This window comes from Rhinopithecus bieti, unplaced genomic scaffold (genome assembly GCF_001698545.2).
Source record: "Rhinopithecus bieti isolate Rb0 unplaced genomic scaffold, ASM169854v2 scaffold_5191, whole genome shotgun sequence".
Lineage (NCBI taxonomy): Eukaryota > Metazoa > Chordata > Mammalia > Primates > Cercopithecidae > Rhinopithecus > Rhinopithecus bieti.
In genome coordinates this window covers 1334605-1357144 of record NW_016804727.1, presented here as the reverse complement: position 1 = coordinate 1357144, position 22540 = coordinate 1334605, and the positions used below count along the sequence as shown (strand labels likewise).

At 36.2% G+C, this 22540-nt stretch overlaps 1 protein-coding gene across 1 annotated transcript in view; it reads left to right on the top strand.

The window, feature by feature from the left end:
- The window catches only part of ANKIB1 (ankyrin repeat and IBR domain containing 1), a 172907-nt gene that overhangs the window by 106819 nt on the left and 43548 nt on the right, over positions 1-22540 (top strand). Inside the window, 3 exon segments of the mRNA XM_017870314.1 lie at positions 13495-13703; positions 15499-15587; positions 21830-21974. Coding sequence (XP_017725803.1) covers positions 13495-13703; positions 15499-15587; positions 21830-21974 — 443 coding nt within the window.

The window sequence follows — 22540 nt, the reverse complement described above, 5'->3', positions numbered from 1 at the left end:
TTTCATATTGTATATAATTGCCTATGTGAAAGCCCCTCCAATCTATCTCAAAGCTACCTTAAACTCATCGTGTTTAAAACTAAGATCATGTTCTTGCAACTGAACCTGGTTCTCTGGTGTTCCCTAACTCCATAGATGGCAGCACCAGCCAACCAACTGGGTATTCTAGGCAGAAACCTGGAACACCAATTTTGACATTTCCTCTCCCATCCTGTCATCACTTAATTGTCAGTTTCACCTCCCCAATTTTAAACTTCGCCTTTTTTCATTTCCGCTGCCATCATCTCTCAACTACACTACAGAAAAAAGAAAGTCAAAATAATATTACCAAATCTAATCATGACAGCCTATTCTTCCTATCTCTAGTCCTGATTTTCCATTGACTGCCTATCACTCCTAAACTGAAAATGGAAGTGGTTATTTTTTTAAAATCCTGCATTACTGAGCCCCTGCCCTGTTTCTCTAGCCTTATCTCATACAGTGCTTCTTCCCTAGTCCCATGCTCTAGCTACATTGACCTTTTTAATTTCACAAGGGTATTACCCTCCCTCTTGCCACAGGCCTTTGAACATGCTGTATTCTATCTTTCTAGAATGTCTTTCCCTCCCCCTTTCATCTGGTTAACTCCCGCTCATCTTTAGATGTTCACTCCATGCCATTTCCCTAGGGATGCCCTCTCTGACCTCCCTGACTCTGGTTTTCTACCTCTCTTTATGGTGTTTCTGACAGTGGTGATTTTTTGGTGTTGTTTATGTGTTTATTTTACTCATGTCCTTCTCCTTACTAGACTGTTAAGTTCCATGGAGACAGGAAAGGAATTATGTCTGGTTTTCCTGTCATTGTATCCCCACTACCTGACATAGTGGATGGGACATAAAAGGTTATTCAATAAATATTTGCTAAGGAGTCTGATGTGATAGAATCAAACAAATTTTGTTGAAAAATATTTGTGGTAGAAAAGACTAAAATGTAGCATATTTAATGTCTCTCTGTATTAGTTATATTAGTTGTTTTACTTTTATTAAAAGTAACATAATGGAACTCTTTTAAAATAATACTATCCTAAGAAAGTTATTTTACTTTGTATGCCTCAAATTTTTTATATGTGACACATTTTAACACAGTAACCAATATTATTCTTATTAAAAGTCTTCACATAACATCCTAAACATTTTTCAACAGTTATTATAATGACCACTTTTAATGACTGTTATAAGAAAATTGTTTGGATGTGCTAAGCTAAAGCAAATTTGGGAGATGGCACTCATTCTTGCATTCATTTGTGATTACTTTATTCCAAGGATAAATTTTTAAGAGGTAATAGTACTTAATGCTGTTATTATTGAATTCCTTATGTGTGTAATGCATTACAGAGACTTAAAACAGTTAGAATCAAAGTGGGTATAATTATCCTGTATTTTGCTCAGTTAAATAAGTAACATCTGGAATTTGAACTCAGGACTTCCTGGTTCCAAAGGATAATCTTTGTGCTATGCCCCATTGCTAACATTTTGAATGGCAGCAATGAGAAAATCTGAGGAACTATATGGGGCATGTGTTCCAAATGTAGTATACTATCAGACAGATTCTAGAAAATGACCTTACAAAGAATTGTTTCCTGATTTAGGTATGAAGAAATATTTTTGGAAAATAATTTTGAAATGATAAAATAAGAGAAGAACAAAGTAAAATAAATAAAAATGAACTTTTCTATAGTTGTTATTTTCAAACCAAAATGGCTCTCATGATTTTATATGACTCTAAAAGTAATAAATATATCATCTATGTGAATGAAAATCCAGTAGGGCACAGAGAAAATGTTTATAACACTAGTATGCTTAATCTACATATATTTCATAATATGCTTTTTAAAATTAATGCATGATATAAAGCTTTTCATATATCACTACATAATCTCATTATATAAACATACCATACTCTGTCGCTATTTGCACCATTTTTTTCTTTTTGCTATTGTAAACAGTGCTGTGATTAGCATCCTTCAAATATTCCCTTGTGTGCCTATCCATTAATTTACTTAGGATGAATTTTTAGCAATAAAATTACAAGTTCAAACAATAAGCTCTCATTTAAAGTCCAATGTATTTTCATGGTTCCTGTACATTTGTATTTCTTTTGTGATTTGTCATTCGTATCTTTTTTACTTTTTTTTCCTGTTGAGGCCAAAAATTTGTATGTTGTATTTTCTTTATCATTCATTTTTAAATATTTCAAAATTTCCCTTTCTGCATTGCCCCATCAGTTTTTTAGAATATTATAGTCTAATGTTCAAATATTTGAGATTTTTCTGGATGTCTTATTGTTTTCACTTCAGTTTTACTGGTTAAGACTTTCAGTCTTTTGGCTGGGCATGGTGACTCACGCCTGTAATCCCAGCACTTGGGGAGGCCGAGGGGAGTGGATCACGAGGTCAGGAGATCGAGACCATCCTGGCTAACACAGTGAAACCCTATCTCTACTAAAAAATACAAAAAAAAAAAAAATTAGCCAGGTGTGGTGGTGGGTGCCAGTAGTCCCAGCTACTCAGGAGGCGGAGGCAGGAGAAAGGCGTGAACCCAGAGGCAGAGTTTGCAGTGAGCCGAGATAGCGCCACTGCACTCCAGCCTGGGCGACAGAGCGAGACTCCATCTCAAAAAAAAAAAAAAAAAAAGGCTGGTTTAAGCATATAGTCTGTCTTGATGACTCTATACCATGTGCATTTGACAGGGATGTAATTGTGAAGTTGTTCATCATAGTGTTCTATAAATGTTAATTAAGGTCAGTGGTGTTCTCTAAATTGTCATTGTTTTTACTAATAAAAATTAAAGACTAGTTCCATCAGTTGAGAGGGGGATGTTAAAATTTCTATTTATGAATGTGGATTTTCATATAGCTCCTCCTTAATGGTGTCAGTTTGCTTAATCTATTTTGAAACTCTGATATTAGGCTCATATACATTTATAATTATGTCTTTCTGACTCTTCTCACCATGAAATATCCCTTATCTTTTTTTACTATTTTTTCTTTATCTGATATTAATATAGCACTTCAACTTTTTTATGCTATTTGTATGTCTTATAAATAGCATATGGTTGAGTTCTTTCTTTATCCATTCTAATAGACTGTTTAGTCCATTTACATTTAATGTAATATTGCTGTGGTTGGATTTAGGTCTTCCATTTCACTGTTTTCTGTTTGTCTCTTATTTTTTGTTCTCTCTTTCTCCTTCTCTGCTGTCTTTTAAATTAGTTGAATAATCTTAGCATTAGATTGTAATTATCTGTTGGATTTTTAGCTAATTCTTCTTTGCATTTTATTCTTTAACATGCTGCTTTCTGGGCTGTTGTATACATTCTTATCTTTTTTTTTTTTTTTTTTTTTTTGAGACGGAGTCTCGCTCTGTCGCCCAAGCTGGAGTGCAGTGGCCGGATCTCAGCTCACTGCAAGCTCCACCTCCCGGGTTCACGCCATTCTCCTGCCTCAGCCTCCCGAGTAGCTGGGACTACAGGCGCCCGCCACCTCGCCCGGCTAGTTTTTTGTACTTTTAGTAGAGACGGGGTTTCACCGTGTTAGCCAGGATGGTCTCCATCTCCTGACCTTGTGATCCGCCCGCCTCGGCCTCCCAAAGTGCTGGGATTACAGGCTTGAGCCACCGCGCCCGGCCACATTCTTATCATTTTATAGTCTATTTAGAGTTAGTGTAGTACCACTTCCCATAAAATGTAAGAATCTTTTGGTTTTTTTTGAGACGGAGTTTCGCTTTTGTTGCCCAGGCTGGAGTAATGGAGCGATCTCGGCTCACTGAGCAACCTCCGCCTCCCGAAATTCAGGCGATTCTCCTGCCTCAGCCTTCCTGAGTAACTGGGATTACAGGCATGTGCCACCATGCCGGATAATTTTGTATTTTTAGTAGAGATGGGGTTTCTCCATCTTGGTCAGGCTGGTCTTGAACTTTAGACCTCAGATGATCCGCCCGCCTTGGCCTCCCAAAGTGCTGGGATTACAGGCGTGAGCTACCGCGCCCTGCCCAAAATGTAAGAATCTTGCAACTATATATGGGTACATTGCCCCATCCCTTATGCTATCATTATTATAGTACATAATCACAAATATCACAATGCAGTGTCATAATTTTTGCTTTAAACAGCCATATGTGTTTTAAATAAACTAATCTGTTTTTTTCCTCTGTTCTTCAGATTGGATCGTTTCTGTCTCCAAGTTCACCAAATTTTCCCTCTGATCTCTTTTTTATCTCCTCTAAACTGCTGTTAAGCCAACACAGTAAAAATTGTTTTTAGAATTGTTTTTCAGTTCTAGAATTTACACTTGGTTCTTTTTTATGGCTTTCATTTATTTACTTAGTTTTCATGGCCTTTTGTACTTTACCAACTATTTTTCTTTATGTTCTTGATCATAAAGTTATTTAAATCCATGGTGATTACTAATTCCAACATACGGATTACCTCAAGGTTGGTTTTCACTGTTGCATTCTCTGACATTTTCCAGTTTTTCCACATGTCTAGTAATTTGGAATTGGAGTATATCGCTGTAGGCATTATATATGTAGGCTTCAGTTTGAGATTTGGAGAGTCTATATCCAGAATCTGTGCTTCCTGTGCCTCTCTCCTTTCTAGGATATCCTCCCTCATGTCCGAAGTGTTCTGGTCACCCTGAATCTAATCTCAGGTTCTTAAGCTAGTAAAATTTCAAATTTCTGTCCTCAGGCCAAATGTTGTCTGCCCACAGAGAAAAACTTGTAGAAATAGAAACTCATATAGTGCTTTTTAATTTTGTCAGACCTTAATTCCCCTCCAATTTCTGACTGCTTTTGGTTGCTCTCTAGTGTCCTCAGATAGTTGTGGTTTATATTTTGTCCACTATTTATAGCTATTATCTGTAGGAGACTTGGTCTGATAGTAGCTACTTTAACATTACCAGAAGTAGAACTCTGTCTATTGTATTCAGAGTATCCCTTATGGTTTTCTTAAGATTACCAGGAGGGCTATCCTACCGTTTGTGAATACTGATAATTGTGCCTGCAGCTTTCCCTTATCTTTTATCTGGTGTAATTACATTGGCTAGCACTCCTATGTAACATTGTAAGTGATGCTTATTATTTTCTTGGCTTAAGTGGAAATTCATTCAGTCACCAGTTTGTCCTTTACTGTGTACTAAGCAGTAAACTTCGAGAATTCCAAATGGAGAAGTTGTCTAGAGCTCAGAATCATTTAAGCAGGAAATAGATTCTTGTAATGCATCAGTGAATAGATAATTGAAATTCCGAGAATGGCTTTTGTTTTAAATTAAGAATGAGGCTATTGGTTTGAAAGAGATTCTGCTTATCATGTTAAAACAGTATCTTTTTCTTACTATTTAAGAGCTCTCTTTTTAAAAATTCAGGAGTAATTTTTCAGATTGTCTTACTTTTTCCAGATCTTTTTTAAAAATGATAATACTGATTTTCTTCTTTGATACATTGATATCATAATGTTTTCCTAATGTTCAGTTGTTCTTATATTCCAGGAATAAGGCATACTTGGGCTTGGGGTATATGTTATGCATATTTGGTTTCCCATTGATAATATTTTATGTAGATTTTGACATTATAATACAGTAAATGCTGTCTTAGCCCACATCAACTTAACTTTCAGGATTCCTTTCGTCAAATAGACTGAATGCTTCTGTCTAGGGGTCTCCTTTTCAGAATTGCCATGCACCTGGCTTGAATTGCATGCCAGTAACAAACTTAATTATCTCAGTTGTACACCTTGTTGTAGTAATTACATGATATAATGGAATGATACTGATAAAACATGAGCAAATATTTATTTATTGAAATCTAAGTTGGAGGCTTTGGAAAGCCTTGATAAAGGCAAGTTCGTTTTAAAACTTATCTAAATTATGCGTGAGTAAAATAACTGAAAAAAAGGTCATAAAAATCNCCGCCCGCCTCGGCCTCCCAAAGTGCTGGGATTACAGGCTTGAGCCACCGCGCCCGGCCACATTCTTATCATTTTATAGTCTATTTAGAGTTAGTGTAGTACCACTTCCCATAAAATGTAAGAATCTTTTTGGTTTTTTTTGAGACGGAGTTTCGCTTTTGTTGCCCAGGCTGGAGTAATGGAGCGATCTCGGCTCACTGAGCAACCTCCGCCTCCCGAAATTCAGGCGATTCTCCTGCCTCAGCCTTCCTGAGTAACTGGGATTACAGGCATGTGCCACCATGCCGGATAATTTTGTATTTTAGTAGAGATGGGGTTTCTCCATCTTGGTCAGGCTGGTCTTGAACTTTAGACCTCAGATGATCCGCCCGCCTTGGCCTCCCAAAGTGCTGGGATTACAGGCGTGAGCTACCGCGCCCTGCCCAAAATGTAAGAATCTTGCAACTATATATGGGTACATTGCCCCATCCCTTATGCTATCATTATTATAGTACATAATCACAAATATCACAATGCAGTGTCATAATTTTGCTTTAAACAGCCATATGTGTTTTAAATAAACTAATCTGTTTTTTTCCTCTGTTCTTCAGATTGGATCGTTTCTGTCTCCAAGTTCACCAAATTTTCCCTCTGATCTCTTTTTTATCTCCTCTAAACTGCTGTTAAGCCAACACAGTAAAATTGTTTTAGAATTGTTTTCAGTTCTAGAATTTACACTTGGTTCTTTTTTATGGCTTTCATTTATTTACTTAGTTTTCATGGCCTTTTGTACTTTACCAACTATTTTCTTTATGTTCTTGATCATAAAGTTATTTAAATCCATGGTGATTACTAATTCCAACATACGGATTACCTCAAGGTTGGTTTTCACTGTTGCATTCTCTGACATTTTCCAGTTTTCCACATGTCTAGTAATTTGGAATTGGAGTATATCGCTGTAGGCATTATATATGTAGGCTTCAGTTTGAGATTTGGAGAGTCTATATCCAGAATCTGTGCTTCCTGTGCCTCTCTCCTTTCTAGGATATCCTCCCTCATGTCCGAAGTGTTCTGGTCACCCTGAATCTAATCTCAGGTTCTTAAGCTAGTAAAATTTCAAATTTCTGTCCTCAGGCCAAATGTTGTCTGCCCACAGAGAAAACTTGTAGAAATAGAAACTCATATAGTGCTTTTAATTTTGTCAGACCTTAATTCCCCTCCAATTTCTGACTGCTTTTGGTTGCTCTCTAGTGTCCTCAGATAGTTGTGGTTTATATTTTGTCCACTATTTATAGCTATTATCTGTAGGAGACTTGGTCTGATAGTAGCTACTTTAACATTACCAGAAGTAGAACTCTGTCTATTGTATTCAGAGTATCCCTTATGGTTTTCTTAAGATTACCAGGAGGGCTATCCTACCGTTTGTGAATACTGATAATTGTGCCTGCAGCTTTCCCTTATCTTTTATCTGGTGTAATTACATTGGCTAGCACTCCTATGTAACATTGTAAGTGATGCTTATTATTTTCTTGGCTTAAGTGGAAATTCATTCAGTCACCAGTTTGTCCTTTACTGTGTACTAAGCAGTAAACTTCGAGAATTCCAAATGGAGAAGTTGTCTAGAGCTCAGAATCATTTAAGCAGGAAATAGATTCTTGTAATGCATCAGTGAATAGATAATTGAAATTCCGAGAATGGCTTTTGTTTTAAATTAAGAATGAGGCTATTGGTTTGAAAGAGATTCTGCTTATCATGTTAAAACAGTATCTTTTCTTACTATTTAAGAGCTCTCTTTTAAAATTCAGGAGTAATTTTCAGATTGTCTTACTTTTCCAGATCTTTTTTAAAATGATAATACTGATTTTCTTCTTTGATACATTGATATCATAATGTTTTCCTAATGTTCAGTTGTTCTTATATTCCAGGAATAAGGCATACTTGGGCTTGGGGTATATGTTATGCATATTTGGTTTCCCATTGATAATATTTTATGTAGATTTTGACATTATAATACAGTAAATGCTGTCTTAGCCCACATCAACTTAACTTTCAGGATTCCTTTCGTCAAATAGACTGAATGCTTCTGTCTAGGGGTCTCCTTTTCAGAATTGCCATGCACCTGGCTTGAATTGCATGCCAGTAACAAACTTAATTATCTCAGTTGTACACCTTGTTGTAGTAATTACATGATATAATGGAATGATACTGATAAAACATGAGCAAATATTTATTTATTGAAATCTAAGTTGGAGGCTTTGGAAAGCCTTGATAAAGGCAAGTTCGTTTTAAAACTTATCTAAATTATGCGTGAGTAAAATAACTGAAAAAAAGGTCATAAAAATCTAGGCCTTTACATTCATATTTCTAATTGAATGTATTTTAAATCTTAATCTAAGAAAATAACAATGAGAAATGGACAATCTTTTGTGGGTGTAGTTTAGGCAAGAAATAGGAAATAGAAGGAGAGTGATAAGTCAAAGAAAAGGGCTTGGCCCTACATAAAAAAGATTATAGGTGTAGCGGCTCATGTCTGTAATTTTAGCACTTGGGGAGCCAAGGCGGGAAAATCACCTGAGCTCAGGAGTTCAAGACATACTTGGGCAACACAGTGAGACCTTGTCTCTACAAAAGTTATAAAAAAAAAAAAAAAAAAGGCTGGGCACGGTGGCTCAAGACTGTAATCCCAGCACTTTGGGAGGCTGAGACGGGCGGATCACGAGGCCAGGAGACAAAGCCTGGCTAGAACAGATGAAACCCGTCTCTACTAAAAAAATACAAAAAACTAGCCGGGTAGGTGACGGGCGCCTGTAGTCCCAGCTACTCGGGAGCGAGGAGGAGAAATGGCGTTAAACCAGGAGAGCAGAACTGGCAGTGATGCTGAGATGCCGGTCCACTGCACTCCAGCCTGGGCCGACAGAGCAAGACTCCATCTCAAAAAAAAAAAAAAAAAAAAAAAAAATCTGGGCATGATGGCACATGCCTGTAAGTCAGCTACTCAGGAGTCTGAGGTAGAGGATCAAGTTGAACCCAGGAAGCCAAGGCTGCAGGAGTCCCATGATCACACCACTGCATCTAGCTGGGTGACCAGAGCTAGCCTTGCTCAACAAAATAAAAAGAAAAAAAATTATGTAAATTAATATATATGTTTTATTGAATGTTTATGTGTATATAATTGTTTTTAATAATTCTACATTTTACATGTCCAGTTATTTGTGCTGATAATGTCAAGATTTGTTTTAGAAATAAGGTTGGGTTTTGGCATTTCAGGTTTTTATAATAGCTTTTTAAAAATATCTGTGTGACTTGGCCGGGCGTGGTGGCTCACGCCTGTAATCCCAGCACTTGGGAGGCCAAGGTGGGCAGATCACCTGAGGTCAGGAATTCAAGACCAGCCTGGCCAACATGGTGAAACCCCATCTCTACTAAAAGTACAAAAATTGGCTGGGCGTGGTGGTGGGTGCTTGTAATCCCAGCTACTTGGGAGGCTGAGGCAGGAGAATTGCTTGAACCTGGGAGGCAGAGGTTACAGTGAGCTGAGATTGCACCACTGCACTCAAGCCTGGGCGACAGAGTGAGACTCTATCTCAAAAAAAAGAAAATACATGTGTGTGTGTGTGTGTGTACATATATATATACATATATATGTATATATATATGAATCTTTCCTTTTTCTTTATGCTTGTGCAAGGACACAAGAATTAATTTCAGCTACCACGCTTGGCTAATTTTTTTGTATTTTTAGTAGCAATGGGGTTTCACCATGTTAGCCAGGATGGTCTTGATCTGACTTCATGATCCGCCCACCTCAGCCTTGCAAAGTGCTGGGATTACAGGCGTGAGCCACCGTGCCCTGCCAAAAATTTTAAAAAATTTGCTTATGAAACCATGTGAACCCTATATTTTTTAAATAAATAATTACTGTATTTTTCAGTTTCTCCCAATGTTATTAGTCTGCTTAGAATTACTACCTTTTCATGAGTTCTTCAGCTGTAATCATTTACAACTTCTTGGAATGTTATCTTCTTCAGTTAGATTTTAATAATGGGGGCATGTAGTTTTATATTAATTTGTTCATTCAACAGATTTCTATTGAATATACACTTTGAACTAGGCTCTAGGCTGAATAATGGAGATAAAATCGATTGTAATATAGGTACAAGCTCTGCCCTTAAATAAGTTTACAGTTTGAAAGACATTGCATTTTGTCACAGTTCTTTGAATTTTCTCTCTACATATAGCCATATCTTATTTTCAGTTTTAATGTGTATATGCTGAGTTTTCCTGATTGCCTTAGTTTTTATTTTTAGTTCTTAGATGTTTGTCTTTTTTTCCTGCAGTTTATAGGTTGTCTATCATTTTTTCTATCAATAGTTTCTAACGTATGATTTCTACTTTGCCTTTATGACCTTCTTCCACTTTTCTTGGGTTTGATTGCTTGTAGGGTTTTTTTGTTTGTTTTTTTTTTAATGATGAGGGCTCAATTGCATGTATTATCTTAATCAGAAAATTCTAGTTTTTTTGGTAAGTGTTTTCTTTACTTTTCCTTTGAAGTGTTTCTTCTCCCTTGGCCTTAAAGAACATTAATTTGTGTCATAATGGGACCATTCTCTTTATTTGGCCACTGAATTTTTTTTTTTAATGATGGCTTTTTTTGTCCCAAGAAATCTTTTGTGCTGATCCTGATTCTCTGTAATGCAGCGGTCTCTCTGCAACTGTCTCTCTGAACTCTGAGCCCAGCCTTGGGTCTAAATAAGAAGCCTCCGCCTATCTGTTCAGCTCTTCCTCAGTTTTCTCAGGGTCATAGAGATCAGGTGTGCTCATTCGGTTCCAGTGAAAGGAATTAGCCTTACCAGAAAAGAGAACACACTATAAGCCACTGCAATTCAGTCAGTATGGCACTTGTTCAACTCTAGACAAATAGACCATTGAAACAGAATAGTAAATCCAATTTACAGTATTTGGGAATATAATTTATGTAAAGATGACATTATAGATCAGTGGGTAAAGGATATATAATTCATTAAATGGCCCTAATATGACTGGCCATTGGAATACCAAGAAAAAAAAAGGATGAGGGGTATAAAGTCAGTTCATCAGTTTGTCTAGGAGACTTACATGTAAATCTAAGGACAGAGGAAAACTGAGTTGCTAAGACAAGAAAAGCTAAAGAAGAGATAGACATATTAAAGTATATTGGATCTTTAAATTTTTGTTGTAAGTATACCATAAACAAAGTCAGGAAACATAATTTTGATTTGGAAACAATATTAGCTAATGTTTATTGTATATAAAAACCTTCTTTAAATTAACAAGAAATTGGTAAATACCCCAGTGCCAAAATCGCAAAAAGATATGGATAGGTAATTCACAGAAGAGCACATCCAGATGGCCAATAAACACATCAAAAGATATTTGAATATATCTGTTGTCAAGAAAATGCAAATTAAAATAACAGTGAACTGTCAGTTTATAAATGTTTAAAAGAACTGTTAACACCCATTGCTGTAGAAAAAACTGGTAAGGTTCCTCATTGCTAACAGAAGTAAAAACTGTTATAACGTCCTTGGCGTAGTGGCTCATGCCTGTAATCCCAGCACTTTGTGAGGCCAAGGTGGGCGGATCACTTGAGGTCAGGAGTTTGAGACCAGCCTGGACAACACAGTGAAGCCCTGTCTCTACTAAAAATATATGTAAAACTTAGCCTGGAGTGGTGGCACTTGCCTGTAGTCCCAGCTACTTGAGAGGCTAAGACATGAGAATCTCTTGAACCCGGGAGGCAGAGGCTGCAGTGAGCCAAGATCATGCCATTGCACTCCAGCCTGGGTCACAGAGCATGACCCTGTCTCAAAAAAAAAAAAAAAAAAAAAGAAATTGTTGTAACCTTTTTGGAAAGCCACCTAGCATTTTCTTTTAAAAACACGATGGGCCTTAGACTCATTAGTCTCATTCCAGGGAATTTATACCAATGAAATACCAATATAAACATGAATATATACTTTTAACTGCACTGATGTAGATTGCAGCCTCGTTGTGGCAAAAAAATAACTATAAACAAAGTAGGGGGATATTTGTTTGACTAAATTATGATGCACAAATTGTTTCACACAGTGAAACACAGTGGATTAATATGTAGTCATTAAAAAGAAGGAAATAATGTTAAACTAGTTTACCTGGAGAGATTTTCAGGTTGATTAAATGGGAAAAGGAGATAAAGTTTATATGATACTCTATTTATGTAAAATAATCACCAGAAAAACTCTGTATATACAGATAGTCCCTGACTTAGGATGGTCTGACTTATATTTTTTGACTTATAATAGTGCTAACTCAATATGCATTCAGTAGAAACCATGCTACTCTTGAGATGCTGGGCCACTGTAGTGAGCTGTAGCTCCTAGGCAACCACACATTTTCAACTTATATTTTCAGTTTACAGTGGGTTTATCAGGACTTAACCCCATCGTAAGTCAAGGAGCATCTGTATTTATATATGTACTTGTTTATTTTCCTTAGCTGGCAATACACCCGTTTTCATTGCATGTCAAAGTCATATTTATCCTGTTAAACTGCCAAATACATTGGCTTAATATGGTCGAAAAAAAAAACATATATAGAAAATTTCCAGTTATTTGTGTTTAAGCTATAAAATTTTATAGAATGTGCCTACAGTGAATAATTTACCCTTTAGTCTTCTCAGAAATAGTGTGTGATCACGGGACGAACACAGGCTTTGGAATCACAGAAATTGGTTTCAAATATCTTTGTGAGCTTGGACAAGTTATATAACTTCCTTCAGTCTTGATTTCTTCACCTAAATAATAATTGAAAAGTTTGCTGGGAGGAATAAATGAAATTATGTAAAACACCTAGCAAAGTAATCAAATGTATTAGTTTGTTGTTTTTAAAGGGTTAGGTTTTCATGGCTCTAGACATTATAATATGTTTTACCTGGCAATTTTTAAAATATTCACAGTAGGAAGATAATATTTTTTAGTTAAGCCAGGTTCAGGATCACTTAATATAGAATTTATACCTAATTCACTAAAACTTTGTTTATAACTCTGATTTCTTCAGAAGTTTCTTCTGCTTTCAAGCTGTTTATTAAATGGTTTTTAGGACCTGCTACTGGCATTTTGATATATCTATAGTGAACTATGTAATCATTTTACAACTTGATGCCAGTGAGGACAGTTTAAAAATTATATATATATATATTTGAAAGAGTAAAGAAGCTAAATTAAACCTATGCCAGCGAAAATGTAGTGAATTCCAAGAGTGATATGTGAGTGACCTGTTTTGATTGTTAGTAGAAAGTACTGGAAATTTTGACCATACTGCTAGATCTTGACATGGTTGTAAGCCATGATCAGTTATGAAAGCTTAAATTTTGTGTAAAAATGCTAATAACAAGAACATACCTAGACATTCATTTGCAGTTACTACATTTATATAAATACTTTTTTCTTTACATGACCAAAATTTGTAATTCATTCAGATTTTTTGTTATTATATAGCTTTTAAAACATTACCATATTTTCTTTTTTGAGAGCTATCCATTCCATTTTTCTTTAAGACTGGGACAGGGAGAAATTACTTGAAGCTTGGATGTCCAACCCGGAGAACTGCTGCCAACGATCAGGTGTTCAAATGCCAACTCCACCACCAAGTGGGTATAATGCCTGGGACACGCTACCATCTCCAAGAACTCCAAGGACTACGCGCTCTTCTGTCACCTCCCCAGATGAAATCAGCTTATCTCCTGGGGACTTAGACACTAGTTTGGTATGGTTTGGTATTCACTGTACTTCTCATAGCTTTGTTTTTAGTCTTTTAACATTCAAATGATTTAATATTGTTCCGTGGAGTGTCTGGTTGTGTTCTTATAATTGAATCCTGTCCCTTTCTTGAAAGGTTCAGTTATTTCCATGCTTCAGTAAATATTTGTTAGTACAGACTATTTTTGTGATCTCTGAATTATAGATTGAAAAAAAAAAAGGTTTTCTTTCCTCATTTCCATACAGAGAACTTAAAACAGTTTAGGGAAACCATCTATTTTATTTTCCCTTAAAACTTCAATTGCTTGAAGATTTAAATACAGGCCAGGCCTGGTGGCTCATGCCTGTAATCCTAGCACTTTGGAAGGCCGAGGTGGGTGGATTGCCTGAGCTCAGGAGTTCGAGACCAGCCTGGGCAACATAGCACGACCACATCTCAAAATACGTACACACATGTATACAATATATTGAAATATAAAAAGTTAAGTTTGTGATAGGCACTGTAAACCAAAAATACAGAAACATTTTTTATAATTTCTTGAAAGCTAATTTTTAAGCGCTTACAGTATATTGATAGTTATGTATTTGTTTCAGTAAAGCTTCTGTAGTTTGTTAACTAGATGCATTTCCAAAATAAGTGTTTCATTATTTTACAAAACAGTGCTGCCATTGTCAGCATTTTTAATTGGCATATCATTGGTGTGCTGTTATAGAAGATTTTAATATTTCTTGAATGACTCAGCCACTCGAAGTATGTGATAAATATGAAAGTACTTCTCATTTTTTTTCTATTTTTTTTTCTTTTTTTTTCTTTTTTTTGTTTTGTTTTTTTCTTTTTTTGTTTTGTTTTTTTCTTTTTTTCTTTTTTTTTTTGTTGTGTACTTCTCATTTTATCTGTGCCTTTTTGAAAAACAGAATCCTGTAATTTGCATCTGTAACATGATACATTTTGCTTCTGGAGAGCTATTGTTTAGAAGATATTAGGTAGGTGAAAAAGTGATTGCAGCTTTGGCTGTTAAAATGGCATAATTGTAATACATAGGTGGAGTTTTGTTGTTTTTTGGGGTTTTTTTGAGATGAAGTTTTACTCTTATTCCCCAGGCTGGGGTGTAATGGCACGATCTCAGCTCCCTGCAACCTCTGCCTCCTGAGTTCAAGTGATTCTCCTGCCTCAGCCTCCTGAGTAGCTGGGATTACAGGCACGTGCCACCACACCCAGCTAATTTTTGTATTTTTAATAGAGACAGGGTTTCACCATGTTGGTCAGGCTGTCCCGACCTCAAGTGATCTGCCCAGCTCTGCCTCCCAAAGTGCTGGGATTACAGGTGTGAGTCACCATGCTCAGCAGGGTTCTCTCCCTGGAAAGTTTGGATATCTTGAGTTGCTGCATTAAAAATACAGAGTTACTCTGTTTTTATGGATTTTGAAGGGTAAGTGTAATGTGAAGGGCATGATGCTGAAGTGGTTTTTTGCAACATGCAATTTGATGTTGACCCGAATGATTTGTTTCTTGTACTTCCTTTTCCAAATGCACAGTTGCTGATTAATACATAAATTTGGAATTTAAGGGTTTGATTTTTGCATTAGAACATTTAAATCCCACTGTTGTTTATAGTGAGGTAGTCATGGTATTTGTTACTGAAAGACACACTTACTGTCCTTAAAACTTTGAAAAGGTAACTTTCAAAACTTTTATTTACTGTACTAGTATTTTTGCCTTTTAAAAAAGTGAAGAAAATGAATGTATTGTTCTCTTTCAAAAGTATAGTTCTGTTTAAATCATTGTTCTTCTTCATCTCCAGTGTGACATTTGTATGTGCAGTATCTCTGTATTTGAAGACCCCGTGGATATGCCCTGTGGACATGACTTTTGTAGAGGATGTTGGGAGTCGTGAGTATATGAGCACCTTAGTTAGCATTTCTTACTGCATGATAGCGCTCTGATTTGTTGATAAAATTGTTTACTTTCAGTATTTAATGATACAAATTGTTTATATTGACTTCTGAGTTACACAGAAATGAATTTAGACTTTACTAGTAAGGAAAATATTTTGTTTTATTTTACATCTTCCCCAGCTATTTTAATTAATGCTATTTAGCTTAATGTAAGGTACCTTTAGAAACAAAGCAGTTATACAAATAATTTTTCTTAGTATTTTAATTTATATTACATCTAATGTAAATTTCAGGCAAGAATCAGTTTGTGTTATATCCCAGGAATCTTAAGCATTTGTTTTTGTGCTGTCTCAATTTTTTGTGACAATCAAATTGCCTTGAAAATCTGTAAGAATATGGATGTCTAAGATTCCTTTTTAGTGAATGCAAAGTTAAATGTTTTAGCTAGACATAGTTGGGTATATTTTACTAATGGAAAATTTGTTTTGCTTCTTGTGTTTATCTCTGTTTACCCCTCCCATTACCTTTCAAGATTTATACTTTTTCACCATCCATTAACTTAGCTCTCATGTTGCACTTTTCGAGAGAAGTTTCTAAACAAAGATTGCTATAATGAGCACTGTAATATCATGTTATCTCTGGAGACATACAAAGTGTTGTTCGATGACCTAAGTGAGGTATATCGTTGGTATTAAAGAAAATCTTAGAAATCAGAAGTTTTTAACCTTTTTTTTTTTTTATGGAATATTAGTTAGGAAGTATAGGGAACTAGGGAATACTATGTGGGTGAGAGACAAGAGCTTGAGCAGATTTTCTGAGTTCTTCTTTTTAAACAGCTTTGTTGAGGTACAGTTGACATACATAAAGCCACACATTTAAAATAAATAATTTGATAAGCTTTGATATCTCTATACAACCTTGAAACCATCACCACAACCCCTAGAATCTATCATTCCCAATTCCTCATTTCCCATTGAATCCCTGCTACTTTTCTCTTTCTGCCTTCCTTTTATCACCCCCATTTGTAGGCAACCACTGAGCTGTCATTCTGTTTTTTTTTTTCTTTTTTGAGACAGGGTCTCACTCTGTCACCCAGGCTAAAGTGCAGTGGCATGATCTCAGCTCACTGCAGCATCTTCCTTCCCGGGTTCAAGTGATTCTCACGCCTCCGCCTTCCCAGGAAGCTGGGACTATAGGTGCCCACCACCACACCCTGCTAATATTTGTATTTTTAGTAGAGATGGGGTTTTGCCGTGTTGATCAAGCTGGTCTCGAACTCCTGACCTCAAGTGATCCACCCACCTCAGTCCCCCAACGTGTCTGGTTTGATTTTGAGTACATTTCTTTATCTGTTTTCCAAATTGGAGTCAGAGGTAAGATTTCATTTGGAGGGGAAAAAAGCTACTGCTTTTAAGTCAGAATATCTGGTTGTTCCTTTTAAGACATAGACTAGATTCTACTCAGAGTCTACTTAAATAGGATCAGATCAGTACACCTGTTACAGGTAAACTAATTGACAAAGGTCAGAGCTCACAATCCAAAGCTATCCTTAACCCAGTTGTGGAGGCAGAAAATACTTCCCAGGTAAAATTTTATTTATCTTAGTTGTTAACTGTACTGAATTAGGAAGTATTACCTGAGCTCTACCAAGTTAGCTGTTGGTCTTGGTATGTATATGAAAATTGAGTCCCCCAGGTATTTTCTTGAATTTTTTTTGAGTGTCACTGACCTTCCTCACCTGATTTGTATCACAGGCACTATCTCCCAAACTCATCACAAACTAGCCATAAGAAATGTATGGTAAGATTTAAATTTGAAAGATCTAATTATTGATTTCATTAGTACGTTCTAGCCTACCTAGGATTCTCCTTTCCATCCCTTCCAAGTTTGTCAAATCAAGCGCCAATAAAAGAAGTTCCATGTTGAGTGATTCGTATGTTGATGAAATCATTTTTAAATTATCACAGTTTTTTTTTTAATAGGCATATAGGAAAAGAAACTTCTATCTAAAACCAAGGAAGCATTTTTATAGGTCCTCAGATAGTTTGAAAGTCCCTCTATCTTACTCTGCCCAACCTTTTTATTAATACAGCTAGATGCTTTAGTGCAGGCTTGTCCACCTGTGGCCCACAGGCTGCATGTGGCCCAGGACAGCTTTGAATGTGGCCCAACACAAATTCATAAACTTCCTTAAAACGTTATGAGGTTTTTGGTGTTTTTTGTTTGTTTGTTTGTTTTGCTATTTTTGTTTTAAGCTCATCAGCTGTCATTATTGTTAGTATATTTTTTGTGTAGCCCAAGACAGTTCTTCTTCCAATGTGGCCCAGAAAAGCCAAAACATTGGACACCCCTGCTTTAAAGTATTGATGCCAAGGGCTGAAATAAAAGGGAAGAGCCAGGCATAGTGGCACGTGTCTGTAGTTCTAGCTACTTGGGCAGCTGAGGCAGAAGGATCACTTGAGCCCAGGAGTTCAAGACTACAGTGAGCTATGACAACACCACTGCACTGCAGCCTGGGTAACAGAAGAAGATCCTATCAATTGATTGATTGATCAATCAACAGATTAGTTAGAAATTATTATTTTCTAGCCAGAATAGAATTTCTTTGCTAATATTGAGAATATAAGAGCTCAGGTTCTAGATACAATAGGCCACTGGGTTGCGAATTCCTTTTCTGCTATTTATTAGTTATTGATTTAGGTAAGTGGTAGCCTGCCTGTTCCTTAGTTTCCTAATCTGTAAAGTGGTGATGATAGTATGTACTTCATAGGATTATCGTCAGTGTTTTTAAATTTCTTAATATATGTAAAGCACTTAAAACAGGATCTTGCATGTAATAATCACTCAATAAGTATTACTTATTATCATATTCCTAAGCATTGTAATAAGCAGAGAGAGCCTACCTATGATATCATCTGTGAATCTTACCTGCAAGATAAAAATATAGGCAAAGTTTGCCCCACATTTATCTCTTTTACTGACACTCATCAACTCCGTGTTGTGCTCATACATTTTTATTAAATTGTGTCTTGATGAGAAATAATAACATGGCCAACAGAACTGATCCTGTCTTCAATGAGGTCTTCTCAGTTCTGTAATTTAATTCCTCAGAGATGATTAAATCTTCTCTGATATATTTAAAATATGTAAAATTCAAAACATCATCATGTAGTAACTATGTCTAAGCAAACTGTGAACTTTGACAAGAGACTATCCAACTTCCCAGGGAATCTATTCATAGCTAAAAAGAAGAGAATGTTGTTATGTGAAAAAAGAACTCTACAGTTAACAATTCTCTACTTTTAGTCTTAAGACTTCTTTGTTTTTGTTTTGTTTTTTTTTTTTTGAGATGGAGTCTCACTCTGTCACCCAGGCAGGAGTGCAGTGGCACCGTCTCAGCTCATTACAACCTCTGCCTCCCGGGTTCAAGTGGGTCTCCTGCCTCAGCCTCCTGAGTAGCTGGGATTACAGACGCCTGGTACCACGCCCAGCTAATTTTTGTATTTTTAGTAGAGACAGGGTTTCACCATGTTGGTCAGGGTGGTCTCGAACCCCTGACCTTGTGATCCGCCTACCTCGGCCTCCCAAAGTGCTGGGATTACAGGCGTAAGCCACCATGTCAGGCCACAATGTACCTTATATATCACTCCTTAGCACAGGAGTGAAAACACTACTTGTGAAAAAATGGATAAGGATCTACCAGAGGTAGGAAGAATGCCAAGGGAAAAAAAAAATTAATTCCTGGAAGCCAAAGAGAATTTGAAAGAAGGAAATGTTCACAGTGTCTCATGTTCTAGAGAAATCAAGGAAGATAAAAACTGTGAATTCTTTAATAAATTAGGCTAATGGGTAGTCATTGTGGCCCAGTGAAGAGGTGATAGCAGCCAGATGCTGCAGATTGAGAAGTGAATGACATGGGCTTGAGGAAGGAATAACAGATCATCATAAACTATTTTGTCAGGAAACTTTGATGTGAAAGAAAAAGAAAATGAAACAAAAGAGAGTCGTGTGGTTAGTAAGGGTTTTTAAAATGGGAAAAACTTGAGCATGTTTATTGTGCCCAAGGTAAGAGACGTTAGAAAGTAAAAGACAGAAAGGATAGGTTATTGGATAGTGCAAGTCTCAGAGCTGGCCAGAGGATTTGAGGATTAGCCTGGGAGTAAAAGAGAAAGCTCTCCCTTTCACAGAAGTGAGTGGGATGAAAAGGAAAGAACGCTAAAGATACTGCTAGGTTTGAGGTGTGGTAGAGAGCACTTAGAGAACTGCCTGTTGGGGACTCTCTTTTCTATGAATTGCCCAGACGAGGATATGAAAGAGAAGATGGAGCAAAGGGAATGGGCCTGCCAAGGTCTCAATAAGGTGTTCGTTGTTGTTGTTGTTGTTGTTGTTGTTGTTAAGTGCAGTGGAATTAAGAGAATGAGAGAACTAAAGAAAAAAGATACTATAGTTAGTGAAATAAAATGTTGATGGTGAGGACTAAGCAGTTGTGATTTAATTTCCTGGTTTTCCATTTATTTTCTCTAGATTTAAGTGTTAAATTCAATATACAATAATCTGTACTTCAAAAGTTTGTTTCTTGCTTTTCTAAGGGCAGTATTAAATGATAATAACAATAATAATCCCTTTGGGAGGCCGAGGCGGGCAGATCACCTGAGGTTGGGAGTTCGAGACCACCCTGACCAACATGGAGAAACCCCGTCTCTACTAAAAATACAAAATTAGTTGGGTGTGGTGGCACATGCCTATAATCCCAGCTACTTGGGAGGCTGAGGCAGGAGAATTGCTTGAACCCAGGAGGCGGAGGTTGCGGTGAGCTGGAGATCGCACCACTGCACTCCAGCCTGGGCAACAAGAGTGAAACTCCGTCTAAAAAAAAAAAAACAAATAATAATCCTTACTAAAATTTATGAATTCTTACTCTATGTCATGCACCAGGTAGATTTTTCACATATAACAACCCTGGGAAGTTCACATTATTATCTCCACTTTATATATGGTGAAACAGAGGCTTAGAGCAGTTAAATAAATTGCTTAAGATCATATGCCTTGTTGGTGACAGACCTGGAATTTTCTAAGTCAATACACTGCTTTTAGCTGAACATGGTAGTACATGCGTGTAATCCCAGCTACTCACTCAGGAGGCTGAGGTGGGAGGATCACTTAAGCCCAGGAGTTTGAGACCAACCTGGGCAAAGAGAGAGACCCCACCTTTAAAAAAAAAGAAAGAAAGTAAGTAAAGGAAAGAAAAAAAGAACCCTGCTTTTAATCTAACCTTGGGCCGGATTCCTGCTTCTTTCTTTACAGGGCATTTTTTCCTCACTACTCAAGTATACCTAAGTAGGACATAAAACTTATTTTAATATTCATCTAAATGAAATATAAAGAGAAAACCTATAAACCTATTCTTAAAAATCTATGCTATATTTTAATGCCACCCCAAAATATTCTTGAATTACCTATGACTCATTTCTATACCATTGCCCCCTTTTCTTTAAAGCTATAGCATATTGAGAATTGAATATGACCTTTCTGAGCCACTCATTTCTGAATTTTTAATTTTAAATAAAAGTATTTTTTCAGATTGTTTCAGATTTTTAGTGGGAATAAAGCAAAATAGAAACATATAAAACATACGAGTGTATGTATATATGTGTATGTGTATATATTGATATATAAAATGAATGGCTTAACAGATAATATGCGTTACAGTTGCTGTTTCACACTTTTGTTGGTATTATTTTAATTATACTCTGACAGAAAATTCAGCATAAAGAAAAATTGGCCAGGCACAGTGGTTCATGTGTATAATCCCAGAGCTTTAGGAGGCCAAGGCAGGAGAATTGCTTGAGACCAGGGGTTCGAGACCAGTCTGGACAACATAGCAAGACGCATCGCAACCAAAAATTTAAAAATTAGCCCAGCATAGCAGCATGCACCTGTAGGCCTAGTTACTCAGAAGACTGGGGTGGGAGGATTGCTTCAGCCCGAGAGTATGAGGCTACAGTGATCTGCAGTCGTGCCACTGCACTCCAACCTGGTTGATGGAATGAGACCCTGTCTCTAAAAAAAAAAAAAAAAAAAGGAAGAAAAAGGAAAATTCTTAGAATGTATGTGCAACATAATATCCTTGCTCCTTTGCTGTCCATTGACAGCATGTTATGTTATTGCATAAATTCTTAGAATGTATGCGCAACATAATATCCTTGCTCCTTTGCTGTCCATTGATCATTTTAATAGGTTTTTGAATCTGAAAATTCAAGAAGGTGAAGCTCACAACATTTTTTGCCCTGCATATGATTGCTTCCAACTTGTGCCTGTGGATATCATAGAAAGTGTAGTTTCAAAGGAGATGGACAAACGGTACCTACAGTTTGATATTAAGGTAAGGTATGCTGCCAATTATCTGTCCAATTTCCATAATTTTGATTTTATTAAACCTTTATAACATTATTTTTTCTTTTGTTTTAGTTTTGAAAACAAAATAATGGGTCTTTTCTTAGAAACACTTTATCAGAAAAGTTGCATAAAGGAATGGTGACAAAGTTTGAAGCTAAAGCATTATTTCATAATAATAAAAGGAAAGGGGAAAGGCTAAAGTACTAGTAATTTACAAAATTTAAAATAAAACTATTTATCAGAACTTTTTATTAATTTGCCTTTTGCACTTTAATAACTGATTGATCAAGATAATGTTCAAATTAGATTTTACCTACTTTAAGTTTTTTAAAAGACATTATCTTTCATGCTCCTAAAATATTTGGAAATAAAGATTCTCAACTTGGAAGTTTATTATTTTTATTCCAAGTAATAGGTTTATTTAATGAATTATAATGTTTATTTCATCTTTTTTTGTCTTTTTTTTTCCAGAAGTTTTAAGTGTAGGCGAGTTACTTTCTTTTGTGTGTGTGAGATTTAAAAGTTACATTTTAACTGCTTTAAGCAGATTTT